Source organism: Xiphophorus couchianus, chromosome 22 (genome assembly GCF_001444195.1).
Source record: "Xiphophorus couchianus chromosome 22, X_couchianus-1.0, whole genome shotgun sequence".
In the NCBI taxonomy this organism is placed as follows: domain Eukaryota; kingdom Metazoa; phylum Chordata; class Actinopteri; order Cyprinodontiformes; family Poeciliidae; genus Xiphophorus; species Xiphophorus couchianus.
This window is the reverse complement of record NC_040249.1, coordinates 15740117-15768107: the sequence shown is the minus strand read 5'-3', so window position 1 is coordinate 15768107 and position 27991 is coordinate 15740117. Positions and strand designations below refer to the sequence as shown.

Sequence of the window (27991 nt, the reverse complement as noted above, 5' to 3'; positions counted from 1 at the left end):
CTTTAATCCGAGTATAAATCCAGATGTTCAGTGACTGCCTCAAATCTTTATTACAGAACGTTAGTGAACAAACAGCATCATGGAAGACAACAAACAGAGCAGGGACACAAGGAAAAAGTTGTTCTGGAGTTTCAATGCTCACCTTTTGGCAAAACCATAAAACTCAAAGGTATTATAAAATGTTTCAGATCAAATGTATGTTAGAATGGTCTAGTTAAAGTTCAGACATAATATTTTGAAAGAACCATGAGCCTCTAGCTGGTAAAAACATTCAGAAATTAAGTAAACTGTAATTCTGTCAAAACCCATTTTATACTGTAGAATATTTTCAGCTTCTGCTTCTGTTAGTTTTGACAAGTTCTTGGAAAAACATCTGGTCGAAGAAACTCCCTGCTTCTCTAATGTCAGCAAAAAGCTGCACCTGCTGACTTACTGAACCTCAAATATATAACGGGAATTACGTTCAATAGTGACTTCATCTTGGTGTGAATTCATGTCCAAACCTTTCAAGAATTTAGCTGAAGAGGGGGAAAATGAATGAACCCAGACTTCTTGTAATCTCCATGTTCCAGCCGTCTTTTTCTTTTAAATACTACTTTGTCCGAATGCTTTAAAAATATATAAACAGACACTAATATTAGCAATTTCTACCACTGTATATTAGAAAACATGAAAAAAGGGACAAAATCTGATTTGTAGATAAGATTTAATCTGTTAGCCTGAAAATGTAAAGCAAAGTCATGGCTCTATGTTAGTCTTTTATTCCTTTACAATTTACATTTTGTGTAGTTTTGAAGTGTCTCAGTCAGTGTCAAAATATAAAGCGTAAAAAATGCTGCATTGAACAAACCGGGTCCAAAGGCCAGTGTCTTCTTGTGGTACAAGTGCACAGTTAAAGGGTCGTTTACAGCTTTACAGAGGAAGCCAATCAGACGAAGGAACTACACAAGAACATATAAATCAAGTAACTGTCAGCATGAGTGTTTGATATTATTTATTGCACAAGCCTTTCTTTATATAAACATATCCTAAAATAACCCAAAAACATTATTTAAAACATAATTTTAACTTAGTCTTGAAGTAGAAGTGGATTATGGAAGATTTGTGTTTCTATTCCCTCATAACTTTATAGATTTTCACACACACACACACCCATACACGCCTTGTCACACACACTGAAGTCCTACAGTGTGCTCACAAACACGCAACCTTACACACACACACACACACACACACACATAAAAAGACATGATACATTGGGAAGGACTTCAAATAATCCATGGCAGTCTTCCCCTTCAGCAGCAGATGTTCATAATGAAGTTCCCAAATCAAACAGAATCTCATCGTAGCCACGGCTGTGGAGGAGCAAATATGAAATTAATTATCAATTAAAATCCAGATTAGAGCTACAGAATCAAGTTATACTGATGGGATACTTACAATTGGTTTGGAGTCTTCTTTATCCAAAACTTTTTGCGCTTGGTCTGGAGGAAACTTGAGCATGGAGGTAATCACTTTGGCCATCGTCTGCAGACGAAAAGAGCAACAAAGATCTTTATCCCACAAAAAACACCACAATGTAGTCACTGCTACCTTTGACACATCACAAAACCCTATTATAGTTCCTCTGAAACAATTAAATCCCAGTAAGGCAAAGGAAGAAGAATGAAAATCTCTATAATCAACTTCAGGTCCATCTGCCACAGAGCGTGCGTTTCCCTATAAACGCAGGCGATAATCAGAAACAGCGGTGCCTGAACCCAACCGCTCCACCAGCTCTAAACAAGGCCAGCATGGCTTTAAATGGCAAATCTGCGTCATGCAGGATGCATGTGCTTGCAGGCTGCCTGCAGGACATCCTCCACACAGGGAGGTCTGAAATGTTCCTATAAAATGTGTTTGTTGAGAAGCAGAGAAAATCCTGCTGAGTTAAGGACCCCGTCAACAGAGCTGATGGTTAAAGAGATCACTGTTAATTAAGTTTGTGTGACGTGTTGTTAACGGCCTTAGAGAGCAGTGACTCAGTAATATCCCTCTGCAATATTGCTTCTGTTTATTAGTTTATTTCCTAAAACCAACTAAGTTTTGCAATTTAAATCAAATCCTTGGAAGTGTTAAAAACAGTCCACCAGAAAATAAAAAAACAAAACAAGAAACCGATGATTATTATTCAGAATCTGACACAGAAGGTTAAATACAATCTTAATGTGGGTCACTTGTGACGTTTGTTACCGATTTCATTTGCAAGCATGTTCACTGATGCAAAGTTCTGAAAAAAGTATTCATACCCCATGTTTTACAAATACATTTTCTGAAAAATGTAGAGTGCATATATTTATCCCCTTTACTCTGGTACCCCTAAGTGAAATCCAGTGGAACTAATTTGCTTCAGAAGGAGATGCAGAATGCTGTAAGATGGAAAACGAACAGTGATCATGTTGTGGTGACTCTCTTGTCACTGAAAGGTGAGAAGATGGATGGAGTTTTACAAAGGAGCATTCTGGGAAGCAAATCTGCTGAAAGGAAAAAGACTTGGACCTGGGGGAAGAGTTTTGTCTTTTAGCATGACAGTGACCCTAAACGTACACCTAGAATTGTTACATCTCCTTCCGACTGGGCTTAAGCCGGTTTTCAAAGTAGAATGAGTAGAAATGTCAGACTCAAGACGTGCAAAGATGCACCGCTAAATACACGCAGACATGAATGAAATGACAATCTTTTATAAGAACTGAAGAGTGCACAACACACTTAAAATGTTTAGTAAAAAAAGTTGAAAATCACATAATTTTCATTCAACTTCACATAAAATCCCTTAAAATGCATTAAAGCTGGTGGATATGGCAAAACAGAAAGGCAAATATCAAACATGCATTGTGATTCTATCAACCAGTGTTTCTGCTTTTAAGCTGTTTTGCAATTTGTTTTAATTTTGTGCATACATTTTAATTTGTTGAACCATACATCAATTCAATCAGCTGGATCTTAACAACCAGTCACAACAGCTGCAGCACTGAATCACTTCTTGATTCACTGCAATGACTTTAATATGATCATATCTCTTTCCATCTGTGTGATTTTAGTCTGGGTGTTCAACTCTTTTTTATATTATCTGTGGGAGTAAAATGACTCATGAAATAAAGAAAAGCTTACTTTTGTTTCCCGTCCCATCATGTATTCAAACAGCACCTTCCTCAGGTACTCCATCTCTGTAGACTCCGACAGAGAATCTGACGTATTTATCCCAGGATCTGTAGCAAGAAAAAAAATATTTCCTTTTTTTGTAAACACCACTGAAGTTCTAACTGTAAGCTTTATAAATTAAACACATTTTCTATTAGCTTTCCATTAAGTTATTGCACCATATAGATAAAAAAAAAAAAAAAAAAACGACAGCAAAATAATAGAGCATTGCTGTACAGTTTCTATTTTTAAAGTGGTGGTCATTTGTGTATTTATTTTTGCAACGATACCTGCAGACAGAACCAGAGCATGGGCAGGTACCGGTTCAACTTTAGCTCCAGAACAGGAAATAATTGAGTCTCAGCGTGAGAACTTTAAAACTACATGATGAGAGCAGTCATTGTTTTAATTCTCTCCCCAAAGCTACAAACAGTATGGGAACAGCTACATTTATGGTCTGGAAGGAGCTGGTAGCACTTAGGTTGAAGCTTTTCTCACCAAAGGTTGGATGAGAATAACCCACGTGCTTTCTGCTTAAGTGTAATTATCATTCAGAGTTTAATAAATGTCCCTGCTTTTCTAAAAGAAGAGTCAATGAGAAGGAGGCATCCAAACATCTCTTTGATCTCTGACATGGATTAAAGGGTCACCAATAAATCCTGTAGCCTTTGTCCTCTTGACCTTTTTCCTGCCCTCAGTGAGGCGACTACCCGGCCAATCACATCTACTTGAAACCAGCTTTCAACAGCCTTCACATCATCAACCTAAAACCACAACTTTAGGTGCTTTAAACAAGCTAAACGGTGATCTAGCAGAATAAAAGCAAGCTTCAGAGATGTAATTCTGCCAAACATAAACTAAAGTATGTTAGATATAACTTGTTTTCCAAGAAGGGAGGATTTAAGTAGTCAGTGAATAGCAGTAAAGTTGAGAAATCTGCAAAACCCATTACGGTAAAAAGGTGGCTTCTTCACCACCCCTAAAATCCCGTACAGCAGATTTTCTTTATTGCACCAGAAGATCTCACTCAATGTCTGCAAATACGATTGGGTTTATGATAAGAACACTGCGGTCCCTCGGCTTATATGGACTTCTCGGCTGTAATTCTGATCTGGATTGAAACCTCATTTGCAATTAAACCTCATTTACAACTGTGTTACCGTCAACCATAAGATATCTCACAAAGAGACATGTTTTGTGGCACAGTTACTGCAACCTTGGCAGGGTGTCTGTGTATCCTTAAAAAGTCTTAAATTTACACGTTCAAAAGTAAGGCCTTAAAATATGTTAATCGCACGTCTTACATTTTGTCTAATTGATCCAAGTCAGTAGTTGTATTGGATTAATAGCATAGTATATTGATAGTTTAGCTTCTCTTTTGAAATTTAAGTTTGTTTTCGTGTTATAGTTTCCCAATTCCACCTTAAAAAAATTTAAACATTTTCTCTCAAACTATAATTGTATTGCACTTTATTTAGGAGCACAGAAAAAGCACAGAAATGAGTTTTGTTGTTCTACCGTTTCTGCTTATCTTGTTAACATGTTATTAAAAATATTTTGTAGATACCTACAAACTTTGTTCAAGTTCATTTTAAAGTTTTAACAATATGATTCACAGGAAAACACCTGTGGCCTTCAATTCAGTAGCATATCCATGCTACTTGAAATTCATTCAAGTTGTGTCTGATCATCATCATCATCATTGATTTACCCTGGGAAAGATTAAATGCATCCTTAGAAGTCAAAATAAACATGACATTCATGCTAAAGTTGAGTGAATGTAAACTTGTGGAAGCAGAACAAAGTGTTAATGCAAAGATTACCTTTGTATGTCCCACCAAGATGAGTTACAACAGGGCTGCGGTGGAGAAATTTGATCTTGTCTTCAAGTGAGTGAATCTAACAAGCAAAAAGACACAAGCATGGAGGCTTTACTTTCTGATCTCTGTGGGTGAAGTTGTTGCACTTTTCCAGTTAAATGGGATACATGGATTTAATGGCCATCCTTAGAGGTGGTTTGCTGAAAAATGAAACCTGTGGGAGATGTTGCTCTGATTGTTTATAAGGTCAAACCAAATGTAAACAGATGTGTTGCGCAATTAGAATCGATGCAGCAGTGACTGTTTCTGCCAGAGGCAGCAGGTTTCTGGGAACACGCACTGCTCTTTGGTTATCAAACAGAGGCTCTGTCACTTACTCTCTCAACAAACTCCTGCTCCTTCAGCCGAGCCTCGCTCAGAAGAGTCGTCTTCTCAGCAAGCTGAGCCTGCAATCAAAGGGACAGAAGATAAATGTCCGGACTAATACGTGAGGGAAAAAAAAGACACTTAAGTTTTGTATTATAATAATATTTCTTTTAAATGATTTATCTGAATTATTAAAGCAACATACGTACCTTCAGGTCCTCAGGGGTCGCCTGTATAGATAAATACAAAAAGATTTTGGTGAGTTTTTCCACATTTTTAACCTTTGTGTACACATGTAGCCGGGTCTTTATAAAAACAAATATCTTTCGTCCACATGAACCCTCACAAATATGCACCTGATTGTTGTTTTAAACATGCCAAACCCATAGGGGGCAGCATAGCAGAAAGGTAAAACCAGACAGCCAATAAAATTGCTTCAAAACAACTACAACTTCCTGTAGTTAGGAATTAAACATGGCAGCAGGATGTTCATTTGTGTGGACAGATAAGATAGGTTGAACTACTTTTAAAAAGGATAACTGAATATAAAGTTATTAAAAACACAAAAAGGATGTTAATTAGGAATATTTTCTAAGCAAGTATGTGGATATAATGGGGCATTTTTTCTCAGACTAATGAACTCTGACTTTCCATGTAGACATGCAAACACAAAGTTTCCTCATATCTTCACTTTGCTCAGAGAGTTTGTAAATCATTTTTAGTGACATTAGACACATAAAAATTAATTAATTTTCCCAGATATCCAGCTACATGTGGACTAGACACACAATAAACGCTGATAAATCAGAAAATTTTGAGCACAATTCCAAAATAAAACCAACAAGGTGGGTTTTATGGTTCAGAAGAGCATTCAAAATAGATCATCAGAACTTGGTTAACTTTCTTTAATGTGGGCAAGAAGGATGCAAGCATCCAATAAAGTCAAGGAAGAATATAGATAGAATATACGATAGAAATATAGATGAATAAATAGTTTGGTGGGAAGATAAATGGATGAATAGTTGAGTGGAAAAAATAACTAATACACACCAATCATCCATGCTTTGTCAATTGGAAAACAAATTATGGATGAATAATGGATGTCTGGAGGTACAGATGAATAAATGAGAAAGCAAAGTCTGCATGGAGATAATGCCACAGAGTCCCCTATAAAGTTATTACCTCATCTGGGAAAAATGCAGCAGTCAGAGCAGTAAAGCACTTAGTGTTTATTTTTCTACAGACGTTTGTGAAAGGAAGAGAACCCTCTAATAGCACCTGGAGGCATCTCTGCGGAGCCATAACTGGACTCCTTCCAGTTTGCGTATCTGAGCACCACTGCAGTATAAATTTAAAGCTGTATAAAGAAGCAGCTCTTGTGATGATAATTGAGAACAGGGACTGCTGCCTCCCAGGCTCCGTTTCGTGAGGAGAGCATTCCTGAGTAACTCGAATGCAGTCTCGCAGCATCCGGCGCCCTTTGGAGAGCGGACACAAGACGCTGCTCAAAGAAAACTATCCAACACAGTTGTCCCTGACATCAAGAATTAACCCAGACAAAAACAGGGATGATGACTGAAATGCACGTTAACCTGGATGGGTGCTTCGTCCGTCACTCAGAACTGCCAATGCTTATTTCAGACTCCGGCCTTATCCCAAAAGAAAGCTGAGAATACGAGAACTTTATGTGACCTCTGCTGTTTATGGCAGCCAAGAGAAGTGACTTATGACTTGAACAGCATTACTATAGAAATTTTATCTCTGCCTGAACCCCCAGAGGTGTATATATAATCCACCATATTGGCTGCAGCTACAAACGTTTCTGTGAAACTAAAAATGCCCCAAATGCAGCAGCAGACTGTGACGCAGCTGTTTGAGGCAGGGCTTTACCTCTGAGGCGCTCTCGCAGTGTGACTGGAGATCTTCCAGCTGTTTCTGAACCTGCCACACTCTGTCTCCCATCTCCTCCTCGCGATTCTAAAAACAATCACATAAATAAATAAATAAATAAATAAATGAAGCACTTCCTGTGTGTCATCTCAACTACATCAGCCCACCTAATAGTTGCTTCTTTAGTAAACTATATAATATTCTATATAAGAACTTTTGTTTATGGTAACATGTGGCATGTTCATTTTCAAACTATAAATGAATGAAATAAACAAATAAATAAATAAGATGTGGCCTTTAAGAAACACAGACATTTGGATCCAAGTCACCTGTATAACCTGCTCATATTTCTGCACAGTTCGTTGCAAATCGTCTTCCTTCTGAGAAATGAGCTTCTTCAGCTGGCTGGCTTCATCTCGATGGCTGCTGATGAGTTCAGCCTCAACGGCCTGGGCCTTGGCTGAGAAAACAGCAGAAGAAGTCAGAGATAATTACCTTTTAACTTTAGCTTTAGTCTGCATGAACCCCTCTAGAAGACCAGGGAGAAATCTTTTCTTTTACATTCACTTTTGCATTCTCTCCCAATAATGTACTAGTCAGTTCATGAGGCATCTTGAATACTGAAAGTCTTTCTGCTACAACATAAGGTTTTTGAAAGTTTTTCCCATGTATGTTAATATCTTATCTAATATTTGAAGTTGTACATTGTTCTCTTTAGGATACAAATTCACCACAAACTTGTGTGCAAAAAGCAAAACATGGGCTTTCCATCCCTTATAAGTTATCCATAAGAAGGAAAGAAAGCAAATACATCAAAACTATTTGGACTATTTCTGAGTTACTTTAACAGTGTAATAAAGTCATCTGACAGTTCTGATAGTGCTTTTTTCATGTTTGTAGTATGACTGGTTAATAAAGTGTTTCATACAGAGTCCTATCTCCACCTTACAAAACAAACATGAATTAAGGGATCGATTTTAAACATGTTTTCTCCACCAGAGTTCAGAATATATAAACAAGTTTTCACTGAGGATCCTTAAAGGCGTACTTATGTGCAATTTTAAATTAAAAGTTGTCATCACTGTGACTGGATACAAAATACAGCAGGGTGTATTTGCCAATTTACTGCGAGGGAATGCAAGTGAAAACATTTTCCCTGTGCACAACAGAACATTGTATTTTTGATTTCTATTTCAAAAATATTTCTTTAGATCTGATCTTAAACTTGCCATTTGAGCTAGTAAACAGGAAAGGTAATTTAATTTATCTCACCTATTGTCTCTTTCACAGAGGAGTTGAGCTCTTTCTCTTTCAGAGCCATTTGTGTGTTGAACTCCCTCATTAGTTGCTTTATAGCAGAGTTGTGCTTCATTCCCACATCTTCCAGCTCCAGTCTACATAAAAATTAATCCAGATTAACATAATAAAATACTCCATTCCTGAACATATTGTTTATAATGATGCATTAAAATCTTACTTTAGCCTTTTCTCGTTCTCCTCCAGCAGCTCTTTCTTCACATACTCCAGGTCATGTTCATGCTCCTTCCTCAGCTGCCTCATGTCTTTCTGCAGCCTGGCAAAATCCTTCTGGATCTTCTCCTTCTCGTTCTTCATCTGGCTCACTTTGTCTTTAAGAGTTTGCACAGAGTCATCATCGACGTCCTCTGCTTCTTGCATAGGAGAGTGATTTGCCACCTCGTTTTCCATCACACTCATGGTTTGCTGCACACTGCTACACTCCACCTTCATCTCCAGTTCTGACGAATGCTGGACCTTGTACGGAGGAGTCATTGGTCTCTGAGTGAGCTGGGCATCTTTTTCACTGATTTCTGCTTTCAGACGGTTTATTTCTGAGAGGAGATTTTCCTTTTGCTCTTCTACTTCCTTTAGCCTTGCCTGGAGTTCTTGCATTGTTGTTTCAGTTTCTCGGAGCTCCACTTGTTGTGCCGCCTCCTTCTGGAGAGACATCAGCTTGTCTTCATATGTGACTCTCTGCTCTTCTAAACATCTTTCTTTCTCTAGCCTCTCATTAGCCACAATCTGCTCCAGCTTGTTCTCCTGCTCTTCTTTAAGTTTCACAAGAGCTTCTTCGAGTGATTTCGTTTTCTCCTCTAATGTCTCTATTTGTTTTTTGCACAACGTTTTGCTGCTCCTGTTTTCCTCCAGGCTACTCTGGAGAGATTTAACCGTCTCCTCTTTTTCCTCGAGCTGAGCCGTCAGCTGTTTTCTAATTTGACTAATTTTCTGCTCAGCTTTCTTCTTCAGCTCTGATATCTTCCGAGTGCTCTCTGCAGATAACCTCTCTTCAGTCGCTTTGAGACTCTCCTCTTTGCTCTTGCTAATCTCGTCTTTCATCCTTTCAAATTCCTCCCTTTGACTTTCAAGCGCAAGTTTACACTTCGTGTTCTCCTCCTGGAGGGAGTTCAGCTTTTCTCCCAGATCTTGTTCCATATTAACGCTCTGATCGCGCTGCATCTGGATCTGCTGCAGCTGCTCCACCAGCTCTTTCTTTTGGTTCTCGCTGCTGATGTGCTGCTGTTTCAGCTCCGAGGCGAGACGCTCGCACTCTTTCGTCTTCCCCTCAAAGCGCTCCTGCAGCTCCGAGAGTCGGCCAATGCAGCCGTTGAGCTCTGAGGCGAGGTCGCTGACTTTCTGCTCTTTTTCACTCAGCACCTGGTCCATCTCGGACTTGCTGATGGACTGATTGTCGACGCTCGCTGCCAACTTCTGCAGAGATTCGTTCTTCTCTGAGATTTCTTTCTCCAGCTCTTCCAGCCTCATCTGCAGAGATTTAATCGTGTCATCGTCCTGGTTGACCTTCGCCTCTGCCCGCTTCCTCTCCTGCTCTAACCTCTCCATTCCCTCTCGTCTCTCCTCTTCATGCTGCTGCTTCAGCTTATTTATGGCTTCCTCCTTGTCTTCCATGCTACTTACAAGCTGATTTTTCAAGTCAGCGACAAGAAGCTCATTGGCTTTTAAACTTTCCAACATGATTCTGTTGGTTTCGTTCAGCTCCTGTATTTTCTGAAGCTGTTCGCTGATTGAAAGAGAGCTGTTCTCCCTCTCTTGTGTTAAGGCTTTGATATGCTCCATGTGAATATCTACCTGAGCAGTCGTCTGTTCTAACGAAATGCATAGATTCTTGTTCTCCTCTGTGTGCTGGAGGAGATTCTCCTCTAAAGTGCAAATTCTGCCCAACTTGTTGTGGAAAATGCTCTGTAAGCGCCCCACGTTCTCCTGACTACACAGCAGTCTACCGTTCAGCTCTTTCACGCGACATTCAACACGTTGTTGAAGTTCATCAGAGGAAGACTCCATTTTAGACTGAACCTCCTTACAGTAACGCTCCATTTTGTCAAGGATTATATCTAATTGCTGCTGGAATTCAGCTTCCTTGGCTTGTAGTTGTGTGGACGTTTGCTCAATTTTACTCTCCAGATCTTTAGTGTCTGTCAATCTGGAGCTCTCCAATGCTTCAAGCTGCTTCTCTGCTTCGTCCAACTTTTCCGACAGAGTCTTCATGCTCGCTCTACTTTCTTCTTCTGCCGTCTTTAGCTGGTCTTGAAGGACGTTTCTCTCGTTTAGTGCCTGGTTCAGGTTCCTCTCAGTCGACTCCATTTGCTCCTTCAGCAACGTTTCTCCCTGAGACAAACCTTCGAGTTTAACAGCTGTTTCGTTCAGCTCTTCCTGCAGCTTCTGCACAGTGGTTTCCCGGATTGCCAGTTCCTCCTTTAGGTCCTTTAATTCTTGAGACGATTGCTGGTTCTCGTCCCGGCCTCTGCTGAGCTGCTGAGACGTTTCCTCCAATTCCTGAGCTTTCTCCTGGAGGATGGCTAAATGTTTCTCTGTCAGTTCTTCCTCCTGTTGTGCCAGTTTTTCCTGCCAGCGACGCTCCAGCGCCTCCATCTCTTCCGTTCGGGTTGTGAGCAGCTTCTCTAGCTCCTTCTTATGGTTTTCCTGCAGTTCTGACACAGCACTGCTGAGGCCCTGCGAACTCTTCTGAGCCATCTCTACGATTTTCTCTTGGACTTGCTGCTCTTTCTGCTGAAGCTCCACCTCTTTTTTTGCTAGTTCCTTTTTCATATTTTCTTCATTCTGTTGTAGCTTTTTCTTAAAGCTCTCCTGCATTTCTTTGGCCTTCTGCTTGAATTTATCCATCTTTGTTTCCTGTTTTTTCACCTTTGCTTCCATCTCGGATATAGTATTCTTTAGTTTGATTTCATGAGTTGCTTTTTCATCATCCAGCTGTTTCTTAAGGCACTTTTGCTCCTCTAGATTTTTATCCTGTTCTGCTACATGCGCCTTCTCCTTCTCTAAGAGCTCCTGCTTGGATTCTTCTAACTGAATCCTCATTTCTTGGAGCATCTTCTCTTTTTCTTGACATTGGTTGTTTGCTACTACCAGCTGATTGTTCAGATCTGTCAAACTTTTCCTACACTGATCCAGATCCTCTGATGTTGTGTTTAACTGAGTGTTAGATTCCTTTAAGCTCATAATTTCTTGCTGAGTTTGCAATAAACTCTGCTGCAGCTCTTCAACCTCTCTAATCTTAATTTCCAGGTTTTGTGCAGTGGAATGTGCTTTCTCCTGTACAGTTTTCTCTTTCAAAAGAACATCTTCAACCTCTTTCTCCTTTTCCCTCAGAACAATTTTTAGTGCATTAAGCTCCTGCTTCAACGTTTTTTCTACACCTCCAAGAGACTGTTCATGCGCAAGTTTGATATTTTCGAGCTCAACTCTGTGCTTTGATATCTGATCCTGCAGCTTTTGCTCACATTCTTGTTGAGCTACCTTCGCAGTGTCCTCAGCTGCTGCCAGTTTCTCCTCCAGAATCTGCCTGCTGCTTAAAACCTCTGAAAGTTCAGCAGAAAGCGCCTCCAGCTCTGCCTGCTTCCCATCCAGTTTCTCCAATGTTTTCTGGTTCATGTCTTCAATGTGACTCTGGAACTGCAGCTCTTTTTCTTTCAGCAGAGTCTCCATTTCCACTCTGTGTTTCTCCTTGACTTCCTCTAAAGCAGCATCATGTTGATGGATCAAAGCCTCCTTGTCCTTTTCCATCTCCTCTTGGTGTTTTGCTTCTAGTACAGCGATTTGCTCTTTGTGGTTATTCTTCAGCTCCTGCAGCTGACTGGAAAGATCTTGAGATAAACTGGATTCATCTTGTGTGGTCTTGTTCACGGAGCTCTCCATCTCCAAAATCCTCTGAAATCACATGAAAAGTGACAAATGTAACAGAGTCTGAGCATTTTAAGTAGATATATTTCATTCTATTTAATTTCTATGCACTCTTTTCATTTAGTATATGTCTTTTGTCATTTCTAAGGACAGATTTTTTAAGTAATGTATTTATTGATGTTGTGGTTTCATATTTTACATATTAGTTTGTTATGGTTTATATTATTTGCATTGTTTTTAATCCATTTAACTGTATTAACTGTATTAGTAATGTCTGACAATAAAGTTTAAATGTAATCAAATCTTTTAAGCCATTATATTTCAAGTTGAAAAATAAAATGAAAGAAAATAAAAATGGAAAGAAAACAGTTTTAAGTAAGTCTAAAATTTTAGATCAAATAGTAAAATGTGAGAATAGAATAAAATGGGAAGAAATTTATCCTATACATTTCGTATTTATTTTTTACATTTAAAATTTCTTTCGATTTCATATACATTTTTGGAATTTAGCAGTTAAAATGTTAATTTGTTTTAAGTTGAACATTCAAATCAAACTAAAGTGTGACAAAAAACACAAAACAAAGATTATATATTACTAGCATTAATTTATTATGCTAGTAATAAATTAGCTTTTTCTATTATTTTTATTTTATCAACGTGGTATTTTTTTAAACATTTAAAGCCATTATAAATATTGAAAAACAAAATGGAGGAAAAATGAACTAGAAATGAAGTAGAAATGTGAATGTTAAAGTCTAACAAAATTACAGAAGTCAAGACTAACAGGATCAATTTAATTATTGGTTATTTTATGAGATATCTAAAAATATCTTGTCTGATAGATAGAATAAAGAAAATATAAATTACTTTTGGTACATTTAACCTTGAGTCAAATAAATCATATTTTTAAAATCTAAGATTTTACTTTTATCTCTATGTTTTACTTGATTTTGGCAAATAAAATTTAGTGTCTTATATTTACCAGGTAAAATCAAGTTAATTGCTTGAAAAGAGATGAAAACCATAACTCACTGTTCTTGCAGCCTCCAGCTCTAGCTGCATTTCTTTCACTTTATTGTCAGCTTCTGTCCTTATAGCCGTCTTCTGTAACTCTGCGTCCTCCAGAGCCAGAGACGCCTGCTGCTCTCGTTCCTTTGCCGACTGCTGAAACTCACCTTTGCATTGCTCCTGGAAGATAGAAGAATTTAAAAAATCCGATCTGTATTTGGACCATTTATGACAAAATTCTTCAAGAATGAATGAAACGGGTGGCACCAACCACTGCTTTGCTGATTCTTTCCTTAAGTTCTTCTTCTTTAGCAGCTAAAGCTTCACTGTGGGCTTTTTCCAAATTAGCCACAGTTTCTTCTGACGATTTCTGAAACCAACAGTAACAAAAACAAACATTTATTCGGCAAAATATTTCACAAAAATATTGGAATAGTTTAAATATTGACAATTGATGAGAGCAAAAGTTGTAACATTAGTGCTATAACGACTTCCTTTGGATGAACATAAAATCAATGAGTCCCTTTCTGACCTTCATGATGGTGACAACTTCCTGTTTCACTCTGCTGAGATCCTGCTGAAGACTCTTCCTCTCCTCCTCGCTCGCTCTCTCCACTTCTGCTACTCGCTCCTCCAGCTGGACCTGCAGCTGTTTTCTGGCCTCCTCTGCCCTCTGCGCCACACCCAGAGCGCGTTCAAGCTCTTCAAACGCTGCAAGACAGGAACAAAGCAGCTCTGTTACCCTTTACTGAAGGTGAAATGGGATTTTTTTTTCTGTGGCAGGATTTCAAACTTGATTTGAACTAACCTGATTTCTCAGCCTTTTCTTTCTGCTCTTGTAATTCTTCCTTCTGGGCGACAGCCTGCTGGAGTCTGGAGCGCAACTGTGCAACTTCCTCTTCTTTCATTTCAAGAGTCTCATGCATCTGCCGCTTGGTTTCAGCGATGACCATTCCCTGAGAAAAATGCAAAACTAATTAAAAATATGTAAAGATGCACCACCGTTATTAAATTGGCCAAATTTGCCTTGACTGGTAGACCAAATACAGTCACATTCAATAAATTGGAATATCCGATGAGGCTAGTTTGTCAGATCTTTTGAACATTGAAAACTCTTAATCAGCTTTTAAATTCACTTTTTTTTTTACTAAGGTTACATATATGTATTTATTTTTTTTATTTGTCTGACATAAAACACTAATGTTAAATGTCATGTTTTCATTAACTGTAAGCATAAAATCATCATAATTAACAGAAATAAAGACTTTCAAACATCCATCTGTGTGAAGCTAACCTATATCATGTGATGAACTAAATAGGCTTTCCAATAATATTCAAGTTTATTGAATGGGTCTGTGTTGCAAAAATGTCTTACAACTCAAAAAAGAAAGAAGAAAATAAACAAATTAAGAATCTGCATTGGTGAAAATCAGAATTAGCCGATTGATCTTAAAAATCAGCATTCAGGAAAAACCTGAACACAGGATGTTCATCATATATTTGCTAATAAATGTATTTTAATAATGTCTTTAATAATGTCTTGTGACAGTATCTGTGTTCTACAAAACGGACAAAGTAAAGTAAAATATAACAAAATTTAACATTTGAAATGTTTCTTACACACAACCTATAAACCTCACTGGTCAAAGAAAGTTATAGAAAGTCTCTAAAAAATTTTTGTAACATGTCTGGGATTTACCAAATATAAATAATTTTTGTAAATCTGTCTTAAAACAAGAGAAGTTTGGACTGATTTAACTTGAGACGGTGAGAAAATTGTGTAAATGTCTTTTTTATTCATTTTAAATATCTGCTTTCCAAATTTAGGATTTTAATCAAACGTTCAATTGCACTTGTGCAGTTTGAATATAAAGCACTTTTAATAACCATAACCACATACAGAATTCAATCATTTTCCAAATCTTGAAAGCACTCAATTGAAATTCAAGCATTTTCAAAGGTTTCAAGCACCCATGCGAAACCTGTAATGCATCGAGCGTGTCTCCATTTTACACATATTGTAAGCTGTTAATAGCGTTTGACTTTCATCCATCACAGTGAACTCCTAAGTGGCTCTTCACCCCGCGGATCTAGGGTCAAAGATTAAAAGAAACAACGTGGTGCTTTACAGTGTCCTGCCTCTTTAGTCAAGGGCAGAGAAACACAACCCGCAGACCCTTTAATCAAGACGTGACAGATGCTATAAAAGCTCCTAACCCACCTTGTCCTGCTCCAGTTGCTCAATGAGATTCTTGGCATCCCGCAGTTGAGTGATCAACTTCGTCTTTTCTGTCGTGTGCAGATCCTGAGAACACAAACCATTCGACAGATTTCCAGATAAATACATTGCACATGCATAACTGGAATGACATTACTGTCTATTTATAGTAAATTTGATATTCTGACATTTCCTGTACAGGTTTTGGTCAGAAAATGTCAAAAATAAGACGTTTTCTTCACCTCCCATGTTGGCTCGCCCACAAACCAGCTAACAAACCCAGCAAACCCAATAAATAACCCCAAATTACAGCCCAGTATCCACATGTAGCAATCACCACAGATTTACCAGTGGCTGTTGCAGAGGTAGCTGGACTGACTGAAGCTGGAAAAGGCATTCATTTTAAATTAAATGTCTGAGAAAAAGATGTCTAAAACTGTTTTCATCTGAAAAAGATGTTCTGTTTTATGACCTGTTTTTCTGCTGCATTAGAGAACTTCACACCTGTTAACCTTTGCTTTTCTGGAAAAAGGAAAAATAAGGGGAATAAATGAGATTCAACCAACATGCGACCACTGACTAGCTGTCTGTCGCTAAGGTTTGCTCATCAGCCTCAAACGGATGCAGCAAAGCATCATAGCAGATATGGACAAGCTACAGAAGCCAAACATGCCACTGAAACAAAATGTTTTTGAGTTTAATGAAAGCAATAGTTCAGTTGTGTCAAGCTGACATGACGCGACCCCTCGCCATGGAGCCCGGCCAGGGAATTTGGATGTTTGGACACCGAGTACCGCGGCTGTGTCACTGAGATAATGGAATCACATTATCAGTGAACCGAAAAGACTCTGGCAGATGTTCATTACTCAAACACACACACACATACATAGCTCGGTCATTTGCAGCTAAATCCTCATTTAAATTCAAACAGCATTTTATAGAGACATAAAAATCCAATGTGAGCTGCTTCCAAAAACTCATTTTAAAATATCAGGGCTCAGATTTAAAGTATTAAACCGTACAGTATATAATAATAATAACTTTATAAAACTGTTTGACTAACTGCAATGTGATTTAGTCTCTCTCATCAGACTGCTTTAAAATCCAGTGTGAGCACCTTCATTTTCTCCAGCTCCTGAAGTCTCTCCTGGAGTTGCTCCTGCAGAGCTTCGTTCTCGCTGCTCAGCTGCACGCTCCGCTCCTTGTGTGTGCGCATCACTTCTTTGCACTTCTGCAGCAGGTTTTCTTGCCTCTTTACCCTCTTCTGGAGAGCCTCCATGAGTTTGGTTGGATCATTGTTGCCCTCTACTGCCCAGAGAAACCAAACGCATCAGTCAAAAACACAGATAAATCTGCAGGACACTGCATGAGCATTCATCCCCATAGAACCACGTCACATTTTGTCATGTTACAATCATAAAGTAGATGTTTTTTAAAACAAATAAATGATTGTGTTGTAGCTCTAGACTGCTCTGGAAGTCTCTCATCTGACAAGCTTCACAATGCCTGCTAAAGAGAAGCAAACCCACAGCATGATCCTGCTAACACCATGTTTCACTGAGGGGATGGCGTGTTCCTGTTTAGGCTAAATATTTAGATCTCATCTGACCAGATCTTCTAGATGTTTGCTGCCTCCCTTCTGTTGCTGTAGGATTCAACAAGTCAGACTTTTTAATGCCATCTTGAATGAAATTTTAGACTCAAAAAACTATAAATATAGGGGCTCACTGGGGGATCTTGTTGGCTCATATGTGCTAGCAACAGAAGTGAATCAATGGCACTAACTTTGTCTACCCAACTCATGATATATGAGCACTAAACCATGACAGATGCAACAAAAAAAAAAAGAAAAAAAGCAAGCAGTTAGCTACCAACTGTCACAGACCACAATGAAGATGTCCACTTTTGCTAGACAGAAAGGTGCTTAAAGAAAAAAAAAAAACTACATACAAGATTAAATAGTCCTGCCCTGACAAAATTTAAGACCCTGTGATTAATGTATTTAGGCCAATTCTCATTTTTAAAAATAAATTTAAGATCTTTTAAGGCCTTCATTTTAGATACAAATAGGTTTATTAAGACTTCTTAAGGATGTGCCGACACCATGTGCTACTTCTGGAGGCTTTTTTATTGCAATCAAATGGCTAGAGTTGTACCGTATATGAACGTACATAAACAGATGGCGCCACATGAGCTGTGGATGTGTGCATCTCCTCCAGAGTTACAATAAATGTACAATAAAATAAGTAAATGCCTCTCAGTTTTTCTGGATGAGGTAGATTTACAGTTGTGCCATGCTTTTCCCACTGTGCACTTTGGATCAAACTGTCCTCAATAAAACGTTTAAAAGTTGGAATTTTATTTTGAAATATAACTAATCTTCCCCACAAGTTTCTCCCTCATCTGTCTGCTGTGTCCCCTGGCCTACATGATGAAGTTCGTTCACAAAATACTGAGATTGGAGGACAGACAAGTGGAGTATTTACTAATTAGGTGTTTCCTAAAGGCACCTGATCACAATAGATTTAATTTAGGAGAATCAAACTAAAGGGGGGTGATTAGAAATAAAATGACATGTATGTTTGCTTCCTTTTTTAATTTTGTACTGCTTTGTCTTTGTTAAATAAAATCTCAATGAAACAACAAAGTTTGCAGTTGTGATGTGATATTTTCAAAAGGTATGAATACTTCTGCAAGGGATTACAGAAATTGATCAAGACTCTACGGACCCTCAGGTATCTCCGGTTCCAGTCCTTGTTCTTTCGATGGACTCTGAGTGGCAGCAGTAGAATCTGAAGACGCTTCAGACTGAAGGGCTTCACCCTCAGAGGGCAGCGGGCCATCAGAAACTCCCTTTACTCGCTTTTTTAACAAGGAAACCTTTTAAAGGGAAGGAAAATAACATCATCAAAATTCTCCCAGGATATTAAAAGATTTTATTTTCACTCTTACTCATAGAAACTTTATGTGAATTAGGCATTTACTTATCCAGAAAAAAGTTTAACATATTGATTGTTTCCATATAGACTGTTGTTCAGAAGAATAAATGTTTTGAAAAGAAACCTATCTGCAATATTTTTGGCATTTTGTAGTTTTATCCCAACAAGAAATATATATTCTAATCTGGATGTTTTTCACAGGTTACTGACCTGTGTTTGAAGGACAGTGATCATCTGGTCCTTCTCCTCCAGCGCAGCATCAAACTCATCTTGCAGATGTTTCTTGGCCTGCTGGTCCATTTGGAGCTCCTAGAAATAAACCACAAACTTAAATTTCACACACAATCTTCTTAACTAACAAACAGATATCAGCTATTCTTCATAACAGAGGTTACCTCACGAAGCTCTCCTATCCTGCGCAGAGATTTATCTTGACTCTGACTAAGGATGGCCTGAGAAAAACACAAAACATCCGATTAGTTTCTAAACAATAAATTAGACTTTATTATAGTCTCAGTTGGAAATACCTGTGTTTTCTCTTTTTCTCGCTGCACTGTGCGATACGCAGTAACAAGCTACATGACAAAGAAATTAGCATAAAAAGTTAGGTTTGCTGATCTTACTCACAAAAACTTGCAAAGTATTTTTGGTTTGTTTCTAGTGGAAATATCTTAGTACATTTGGAATAAGACAAAACTAAATTACAACCAACTTTTCAGCACTATAGAGGAGCTTGTTTTAAGTCAATAATTTATTAACTTTGATGAAAAAAATACTAGTTTTAAGTGAAATAATCAGTGGAGCAAGACATTTTGGCAGATTTCTTTCACTTATATTTGGTACTTTTTCATCAAAATTAAGAAACGATTTAAAATAAAAACCCATATCGTGCTAAAACGTTAGTTGTGTGTTAGTATACTTGGAATAAGACAAAACTAAGATATTTGCACAAGAAACTGTAAATAAATCCTTAGTAAGATTTTGTGTTTTTCCAGTGTAGGATTTTTAATCTCCTAGGAGTCGTTCCCGTCTCTCACCTCTGAGTATTTCCCTCTATACTTTCCCAAACTCCTCTCCACCTGAAGCAATCGATGCACCAGCTGTTCTTTAGAAAGAGCCTCTGCGCTTCCTGGCGGCTCCTCAGCTTCACTCTCAATGTCCGAGGGCGGATCGTACGCGGGGGGCCCAGACGGCTCATTTTCTCCTAAAGGTGTCAGCGATTCGCGGGAGGAGCTCCGAACCAGGTTTTCTTTAGACGAGGAACGGAACAGATTTTCCGCCCGACTGGCACCGCCACGAATCAGCGACTCCATTGAGGGAACTTTCAGCTGTAGCTTCTGTGCAAATGACTGTGACTCCTCCTTCTGTAGGTGGGAAAACATTAGGGAGTGTGCCTCAAATTCTGATAGTCTTAGAGCAGGGATGTCCATACTATGGGCCAAAATAGATGAATCAAAAGCAAATAGACAAAATCAAGTAGTAGTCCGATTTTGCTGTTGTAGTTAACATGCAAAACCTATAAAGGATTTTGCATGTTTTTGTTTTTTTTTTGTATTTAAACAAAGCTCATTTAGTTTTTAAATTCGTTTGGGCTTGAATAAACAAATTTATTCTGTTATAAGAAAAATATTTAGGTCACTTTCTTTCAAAACACTTGCTATATTTAGCCAAGTTTGGTTAATTAAATAAAAGCCACAGCAGTAGGCTTTCCAGTAAAAATCCATGAATAGACACGGTTTTACTTATTATAAAAGCTTAGCTATAAAAAGACATTTACATTTTCCATCATAATAAAATTATGTTATGTACCTTGATTTAAAAAAAAGTTTGCATCTGCATCAACCACCGGTCAAATTTAAATTATTCCTGAATAAGGCTGCACAAAACCACTTCAAGGCCCACAAATGTCCCTGGGGCCACACTTTGGACTCCCCTGTCTTAGTGGATGCATAAACATACCTGAGGAGAAGCACTTCCATCTCCATTGATGCTGCCTCTGGGAGATCTTGCAGCTCCTCTGGAGGCATTCTGCAGGATATAAAGACACGGTCAGAGAAGAAGAAGTGATGGCGATGATCCTGGGTCAATTAGTCATCCACACCCAGCAGGGCTCTCCCTGATTACTCTGAAGGGAGCAATATTAGTATTGCTGGGAGCATTGCAGGGGCAATGGGTACCCTCATGCAATTTGGAAAAACAGAGGGGTTAAATACACAAAAGAAGGCATCTCTACTGTACAAGAAACTAAAAAAACAGTTATAAAGTTACTATAGAGAACAGCCAAGAGCTCAGGACAGACAGACAGTTAAAGTCAAGTAGTCGGGCCGGTATTTGAATTAAAGATGCTTAGCAGAGCTGTGAGAAGCTGTATTAGAAGAGCACATCGCACAACAGAAGTAGGTGAATATTTAGCAGCCTAGTTGGTTTGGTCGACTTGTTATCAGCAGCTTCAGAGAAAAGCAAGTCTTCTCCTCACTTGTCCAGCTCCAAAATACCCTCACTTCTGGGTTACAGAGCGAATAAATGCATTTGTTCCTGATTTCTACTTACTACTTAGTTTTAGTCTTTTTCTCGTGTGATGGTCAGTAATTTGTGACTGGAATGTCTTAGAAAAACAGGAAAACACATATTTTTCTGTTTCACTGAATTTATATGGCATAATGTAACAAGACTCCAGATATATCCATTTTATTTAAGGTTTCTGTCCCAGTTGGCAGATCAGACTTTGTGGGAGTTAAAGATGTAAACAATCCAAGTCTGAACTTTATGAGAGCTCATTTGGTGCAAAACAAGGACAACAAAACTCTTGTAAATTAGTAATTAAAACACAAAAGTATTAATATTACATCAAACAAGATCACAGAAGAACAAAAATAAATTCACTCATGTTTACTTGGAGATAGTTTTGTAATGTTCATTTATCTCTCTTTAGTCTTTTGCTCCCTATTTCTGTTCATGTTAAAATCTAGATAATGACTCATCAACAAGTAGTGTATACATAAAAAGAGTTCACTAAGCTCATTTCTTCAGCAAAAATAACAAAAATAAAAAACACCACATCATTAAATCAGGTAGGAAAATGCTGAAATCCTTATTAATAGAGTGGCTATATCTAACGTAGTTGTAAAGCTAAACCTCTGAGCCACAAGTGTGGTTTGTAAAAGAAAACTTAAAAAAAAGATAGAAAACCCCAATATAAAACAAAATCTTGTGAAATAATTTCATGGTAAACTGCAAGCGATTTAGAAATCAACATTATGTAAAAACATAATGTTGTTGTAATATGACAGAAACGATGAGATGAACTGAAGGTAATGTCTGTCACTGCAGAGCATCAAACCTCTAGGCTTCAAACTACACAATGCAAAGTAAATCCCCGTCATATGTACAGTCTTTGGTTGAATTGTTAATGATTATATAAATGTTTTTTATATATAATAATCCCTTAAAAGAAAGTTTTTAGGCGAGGGTTCAAATTTGTGTTGTTCAGTAAAAGCCTGATTGCTGCATTTCTATTCAGTGCAATTACCGTAATCTGATTCTCTTAAAGAACTGTCCAGATCAAGTAGAAATGCACCACGAAAACAATCAAGTCTGAAATCAGATTATTTTTTTGTTTACTCCAACAGGTCATGTTGTTATCAACACAGTTCAAATCCCAGAGTTTGCAGAGCTAAATATCTGAAGACCACTGAAAATTTAAACTCAGTTTAGGGCAAGAAGAGTGCAAAGATTTTTACTTTGATTGCTGTGAAATATATTATTAAAGAGAAATTAGAATCAGATGAAAGTCAGAATTACCAAATCAAAGCCAGATTTTAAAATAACCAACTGGCCAGAAAAAAAGAAAAACAAATACGGGTGCGTCCGTAATGTCAAAACCTCCATTTGCTGCAGCACAGAAATCTCTTAAAATCAAAACGTCATTTTTCAAACTCAGCATATGTCTGAGTAATTTACAGCAGGCGTCATTAGTTAAAACAGGCATTTATCTTAAATAATCACACTTTAAAGTTACTTTTTTTAAACATGTCTTCTAATTAGTCTGCAGTCCTCATCAGCAGCTGACACTAAACTTTCTGTCGGCTCATTATTTGTACTTTATACATATTTACACATCCCGGAGACTGTTTGTCTACCAACTAAGCATCTAATATTAAACACTGAAATATTATGAGTCACTCAGACAGAAGAGGGCCATCTTACAAATAAGGCACCCATCAATTTTAGTAGCAAGTTTTCAACCTCATGAGTTCTGGTAAAAGTTTTCTGATGATTAAATTGCTCAAATTCTTCCTAAAATCATACACAAGAACAAAACAAAAATGTTAACACCAAATAAAAGTGATAAATATAACGCTCTGGGTTTGTTTATTTGGAAGAGTTCTGCTCCATTTAACATTCATACCTATACAGAAAATGTCAATTCTCCAAATAAACAGACCTGTAGAAAGAAGGGACAAAGGCCACAAATCAAAATAGCAGGATGTTAAGAGGCCTAAAAGACAAGCAACTAAGCCTACTAAAAGACACTGGGGAAGTATTTCATGTTTCACCAGGTTAAGATAACTCAAAGGTTGGGCAATGAACAAACACAGGGCACAACGCACAGACGAATCTAACCCACAATATAAACCACATCTCCCATTAGATGTAGGGTCGTGTTATTGTGTGAGATGCCTTCTTAATGCTAAATCCAAAGCAAACAGGACCAGGGAACAAGCTGTCCCTACTCGAGCCACAGTCCTCTAACGGTCCCCCAAACGCGCAGAAGATGGGAGGAAGGAACGGGACAGGACGAGGAGGAGAAGGAGGAGCAGGAGGAGAAGGAGGCAGGAAGTGAGGACAAACTCACCACACTGGCTACCTGGGCCGTTTTGGGTCGGTTTGAATGGTCCAGAGCAAAGATAGTATACTCAGAGAGAAAAGCGGGCTCTGCTATCATCCCGGCCAGCATCTGACCCCGTCAGTGCAGAAACGGGACGAAAGGTGGGGAAAGGAGAGGAACACAGAGAGTAATGAGAAAAACAACACCATGAAAGTGAAGTAGCACTGAGAGAGGATTGGGAGGGGGAATTTTAGCCGGTCTGTCCAAAGTAAGCTGGTCAAGAGAGGGAAGGATGGATGGAAGAGAGAAAGCAGAGTGAGATAGAGGGAGAGACACAATATGAACTGGAAAAAAAAAATTGATTCGCTGAAAAGTGAAAGATTTAATTAACATCAATGTCATGAACAACAGTTTGACATCTCTGTAAAATTTCATGAATATTGGACAAATCTGTTTCCAGTAACCAAATAAAACAATCTAAAAGAGACAAAGATGTCAAAGTGTTACAGAAACGTGAGATGGAAAAAAAGATGTTGCGATGTTTCCCGAAACTTTCTGTGCTACGCTGACACTACGATGCAAAAACCATACTGTATTTTCTATGAAATTATGAAAACTAATGCACAGAATATTGACCAAAAAGGCATTGTTATTGTCCAATCATGTGGTATGTGTGTCATTAATAAGCAGATAATTTACTTAGACCAAGTCACATCTTTTTTTTTTTAAAGAACAAGCAACAAAGATGCATTTTTAGACAGTAAACATTCACATTTTATCTGATCAGGAGGTACACAAAACATATGCTGCATCATTTTGCAGTCATGGTCAGAATGCCTCTGCATCCCAAAGCGCTTCAGATTTATCTAAAAATACTTGCACAGACTAGCCCATATCTGCTGGAGCAAAACAAGCAGAACAGAAAAACCCTGAAAGCAAGGAACGTACATTATTCATGAGCACTGTGAAATACAGGCTGCTGTCCTAAATGAAACCGTATGTTGGTTATGTTGTTCTACATTTATTCATAATAATAATAATATGCTGTTTTGTTCACCTTCTCTTGGCAAAGTAATGGGCAGAGCTCAGTGCATTACTGGGGTAGCAACAAGCAAAACCAATGACAGACTTTTAGGGACACTAGAAAGAAAATCAGTGTGTAAGCTGGGTCAAGCTGGATGTTTCCACTCAAGCACAAACGATGTGCATTTATTGCAGACAAATACATCTGTCACACAGCAGCTCTATACTCACCTGTCTGTCACTGGGAGACGGCGAGCCGTCATCATGGAAAGGCGGTATCTGGCTGTTGCGCCGCTCTCCGCTGCCCATCTGTTAGGACAGATTGATTGGTTTTTAGGATCTTTAATTTTAAAAACAGGTTATTAATCAGAGATTTGATATATTATCAATATGCTACTGAGCACTGAGTGCACTCTTAGTCATCATCGACCTCAACTGTGTTCACCTTCAAATCCTATAATCCAGACACTCTGGTTTTACAGACACGCAGTGGGCGTTACAAGTGGCAAAAAACACTGAAAAATAAATTGGTTGCACGAATATCTATTTAAAGATCTTAGCTTTATAAGCCACAAAAAAAACAAGGTAATCCAGTAATGTGTCATACAAAATGGGAAATGCAAGAACAGGGAATGCATGAGCATGCCAATGAGCCCCACCTGTATTAAAGGCAATCACAAATCTTCATTTATCTGCATCATATTCAACGTGGATCAGCGTTTTTTCCAGATCAGATGGACACTAAAGGATCATGAAGTGATAACGCGTGGTTGTTATTCCAGAATGAGCTTCAGCTTCTGTCTTTGCTTTGTAACTTAATAGTGTCTACCACTTGCTATGGGGTCCTGGATTATCATTAAAACCCTGAGATGTATCAGAGAAAAAAAGAGCTCTGCATCAGCGTCAGCCTCCCCATGGATGTTGTTACTTACTTTTAGCTAGCATATTGTCTACAAGATGGTGAGACAATCAGTCAATCTGTGAGGTAGAGAAAGAAAGGCTGAGGCCTAGGGCTGTGTAATTTTATCAATTCTGATATTTATCAATATTTTTTTCCTCAGAAAGTACAGATTTTTCATCCACAAGTATCAGCACATTAAATCCTACTTTGAGTTTTATGTCAAATCCACATGAATTAAATGACAGCTATCACACATGACATTTTTTATCCAGTTGCACATGTACATTAAAAATGACATGTAATGAAACAACCATTACAATTAATTAAATAATGAAATGATATAAATAAATTACATCATCCAACATAAGTGAATAAGACAAAAAAGATTCCTTTTCTGCATAACCAAATACACAAAGCCACACAATTAACATTTAAACAAAGCAAGTGTATAATAAATGCATAACAAAACAATATTTATTACACCAGTATTACACCATCAGTTCAATTAATTCAATCGAAGTCTATGGAACAGTCACAAAATGTCACCAAAATCACGGTGTCCCTCTAAAATCTTTCAGAAAATCTTTCAAATGTATTGAATTGTATTGAATCGTATCGTTTGCTGAATGTTGTGATATATATTGCATTGTGAGCAGAATATTGTGTATCGTATTGTATCGCTACAGCCCTACTGAAGCCTATCTTTCACTGTCGCTTACCATTGTGGTTCAGACAAACAAGAAGTGTAACAAAACTGCTCCGTTTTATGTTTTTGAGTTTTTATTTTTTGTTATGAAAGATGTTGGAATCCATTCAGAAATCTTCAAATTGGGGGTCTATATTCTCTACACAATACACAAAGTAGTGATGTTAGCTGGACTAATGGCTAATATAAGGTGGTGAAAAACATTTGAAATGTAATCTCACTTAATTTTCTCTTAGCTATGGGGTAATAGTAACATAAACAATCAATAACTGTTCATAATAGGAAGTTAAGAATAATTTCAATGTTTTATTAAAATGTTATTATATTATTCCTCTTAAAAAGGCACCTTAGTTGAACAAAATAGGTTTTGGCTAGGAAGGATATTGATAACCGATAATATTACTATAATGGCCAATAACCAATATGTGTCAGTATTATATACTTCTCTTCCCTTTCAATAGAATTTAAACACTCAACAATCCTGCACAGCATCACTACACTTCCAAACCACCCCCTTCCAAAAACCGCAACAAACATCGGCTTTTCATATTTGACCGACAAAACCAGTCAACAGTGTAAATAATGCAGATGCATCATGCATTCTTGGAATTTGCAAATACATTTTTTTCAAAAATACTAAATTCTGGATATTAGATCTTTTATGAAGACAGATTAGAAAGACCATATCACCCAAAAGATTTTAGGCACAAAAGGTGATTAGCAATAAGAAAGTGTTTCACATTGAAGATACTCCCTATTGAACATGACTGCTCAAATAGTGAATCATCAGAAAACTTATGACAAAAAGCTAATAAAAAATCAGGACAATTGGCAGCTTCTAAGAGCTACAAGGGACTTTTTTGAAACAGTAATATTTTGTGTTTTTATCCATGCATAGAATTAATAGGCAAACCACGGTGAAATTAATTGACTTTCAGACCACTGCAAATGGATCTTTAAATAAAATATCGCAGTACGCAGGACAATGTGTCAACCTACATACTCTGACAGCAGCAGGATTACCGAGGAGCGGACTTCAGGCTGCGACCAAAACAAGCACCACAACAAAGTCACACCCAACCTGTCAACGTGTTATGAAACTTGAAGCTGGTACGTTCTCCTGGAACAAGTCATGGTTCACTCCTTGTAGGATTTTTCTCTACCCGGGACAACAAGAAGGACCAGTTCAAGTTTTGTTTTAACTACCTCTTCCGCAGCTAATCTCAATGAATGTCGTAGCCGGGTGCTAACATTAACATTTTAAGTTTAGTAAAGTTGACTGCGTATTACGTTATTTTAACTGGAACATCCTTCAAATCAGAAACCACTGAATGTAGCTTCTGAGTTGACATCCTTGCCGTAACATAAACAGATGTTATTAGCTAAGTTAGCTCAACTAACCTGGGCCTGCTGCTGTGGTGTCTGCGCATTCCTCTGCGGCGACTGCTCCTCGTTTATCTTCTGCTTAAGTTTTTTAAACATCTTGACACGCGGGGAGCAACTGGACACGTCAACTATCTATCAGTGAACTGCTTGGTTTTATTTTTTTTCAGCCTAACATCCAGTCCTGAGGGTCTGACTTCCCTGTTCGTTTGTGTTTTCCAGCAGGTGACAAAGATCTCTGCGCATGTGCGGCCAACGTGGAGGAAAACTGAATGTCCAGATTTAAAGGGCCAGTGCGCCTTCAATTCCCTTTGGATTTCCAGCATCAGAAAGACCAATGAAAGGTCAGCGTTGTGGATAAATCTACTGCAAAGATAAAATAGAATGATATTATTAAACAATAAGCATTAGCGTAAAAAAATGCCTAAATAATTATATAAGCAATTTAAATATGGCCTAACTAAAAAATATAAAATATAAGATAAAATAAAAATAAAAACAAGTATGTGCATCTATAAATGAGTTCAGAGTAAAATTAATGACACTTTTGAAAA

At 37.9% G+C, this 27991-nt stretch overlaps 1 protein-coding gene across 3 annotated transcripts; it reads right to left on the bottom strand.

Annotated features, from left to right (window-relative positions):
* Window positions 1-31: 31 nt before the first annotated feature.
* golga4 (golgin A4) lies at window positions 32-27682 on the bottom strand. Of its 3 annotated transcripts, none has more exons than XM_028006069.1 (25): window positions 27456-27682; window positions 24679-24756; window positions 23452-23553; window positions 20556-20624; window positions 19634-19960; window positions 19124-19171; window positions 18992-19048; window positions 18807-18905; window positions 18387-18537; window positions 16775-16965; window positions 15661-15744; window positions 14248-14395; window positions 13972-14150; window positions 13711-13809; window positions 13464-13619; window positions 8734-12458; window positions 8529-8650; window positions 7586-7716; window positions 7257-7343; window positions 5576-5596; window positions 5378-5446; window positions 5004-5079; window positions 3151-3248; window positions 1441-1527; window positions 32-1355 (listed from the first exon to the last, which is right to left on the bottom strand). In XM_028006069.1, exons 1-25 carry the CDS (start codon window positions 27534-27536, stop codon window positions 1341-1343), a joined length of 6300 nt encoding a protein of 2099 aa, XP_027861870.1. In that variant the 5' UTR covers window positions 27537-27682; the 3' UTR covers window positions 32-1340. The 3 variants fall into 3 exon arrangements, with proteins under 3 accessions (XP_027861870.1, XP_027861871.1, XP_027861873.1); XM_028006070.1 differs by having other exon boundaries at window positions 16775-16962; XM_028006072.1 differs by lacking the exon at window positions 23452-23553.
* Window positions 27683-27991: the final 309 nt, after the last annotated feature.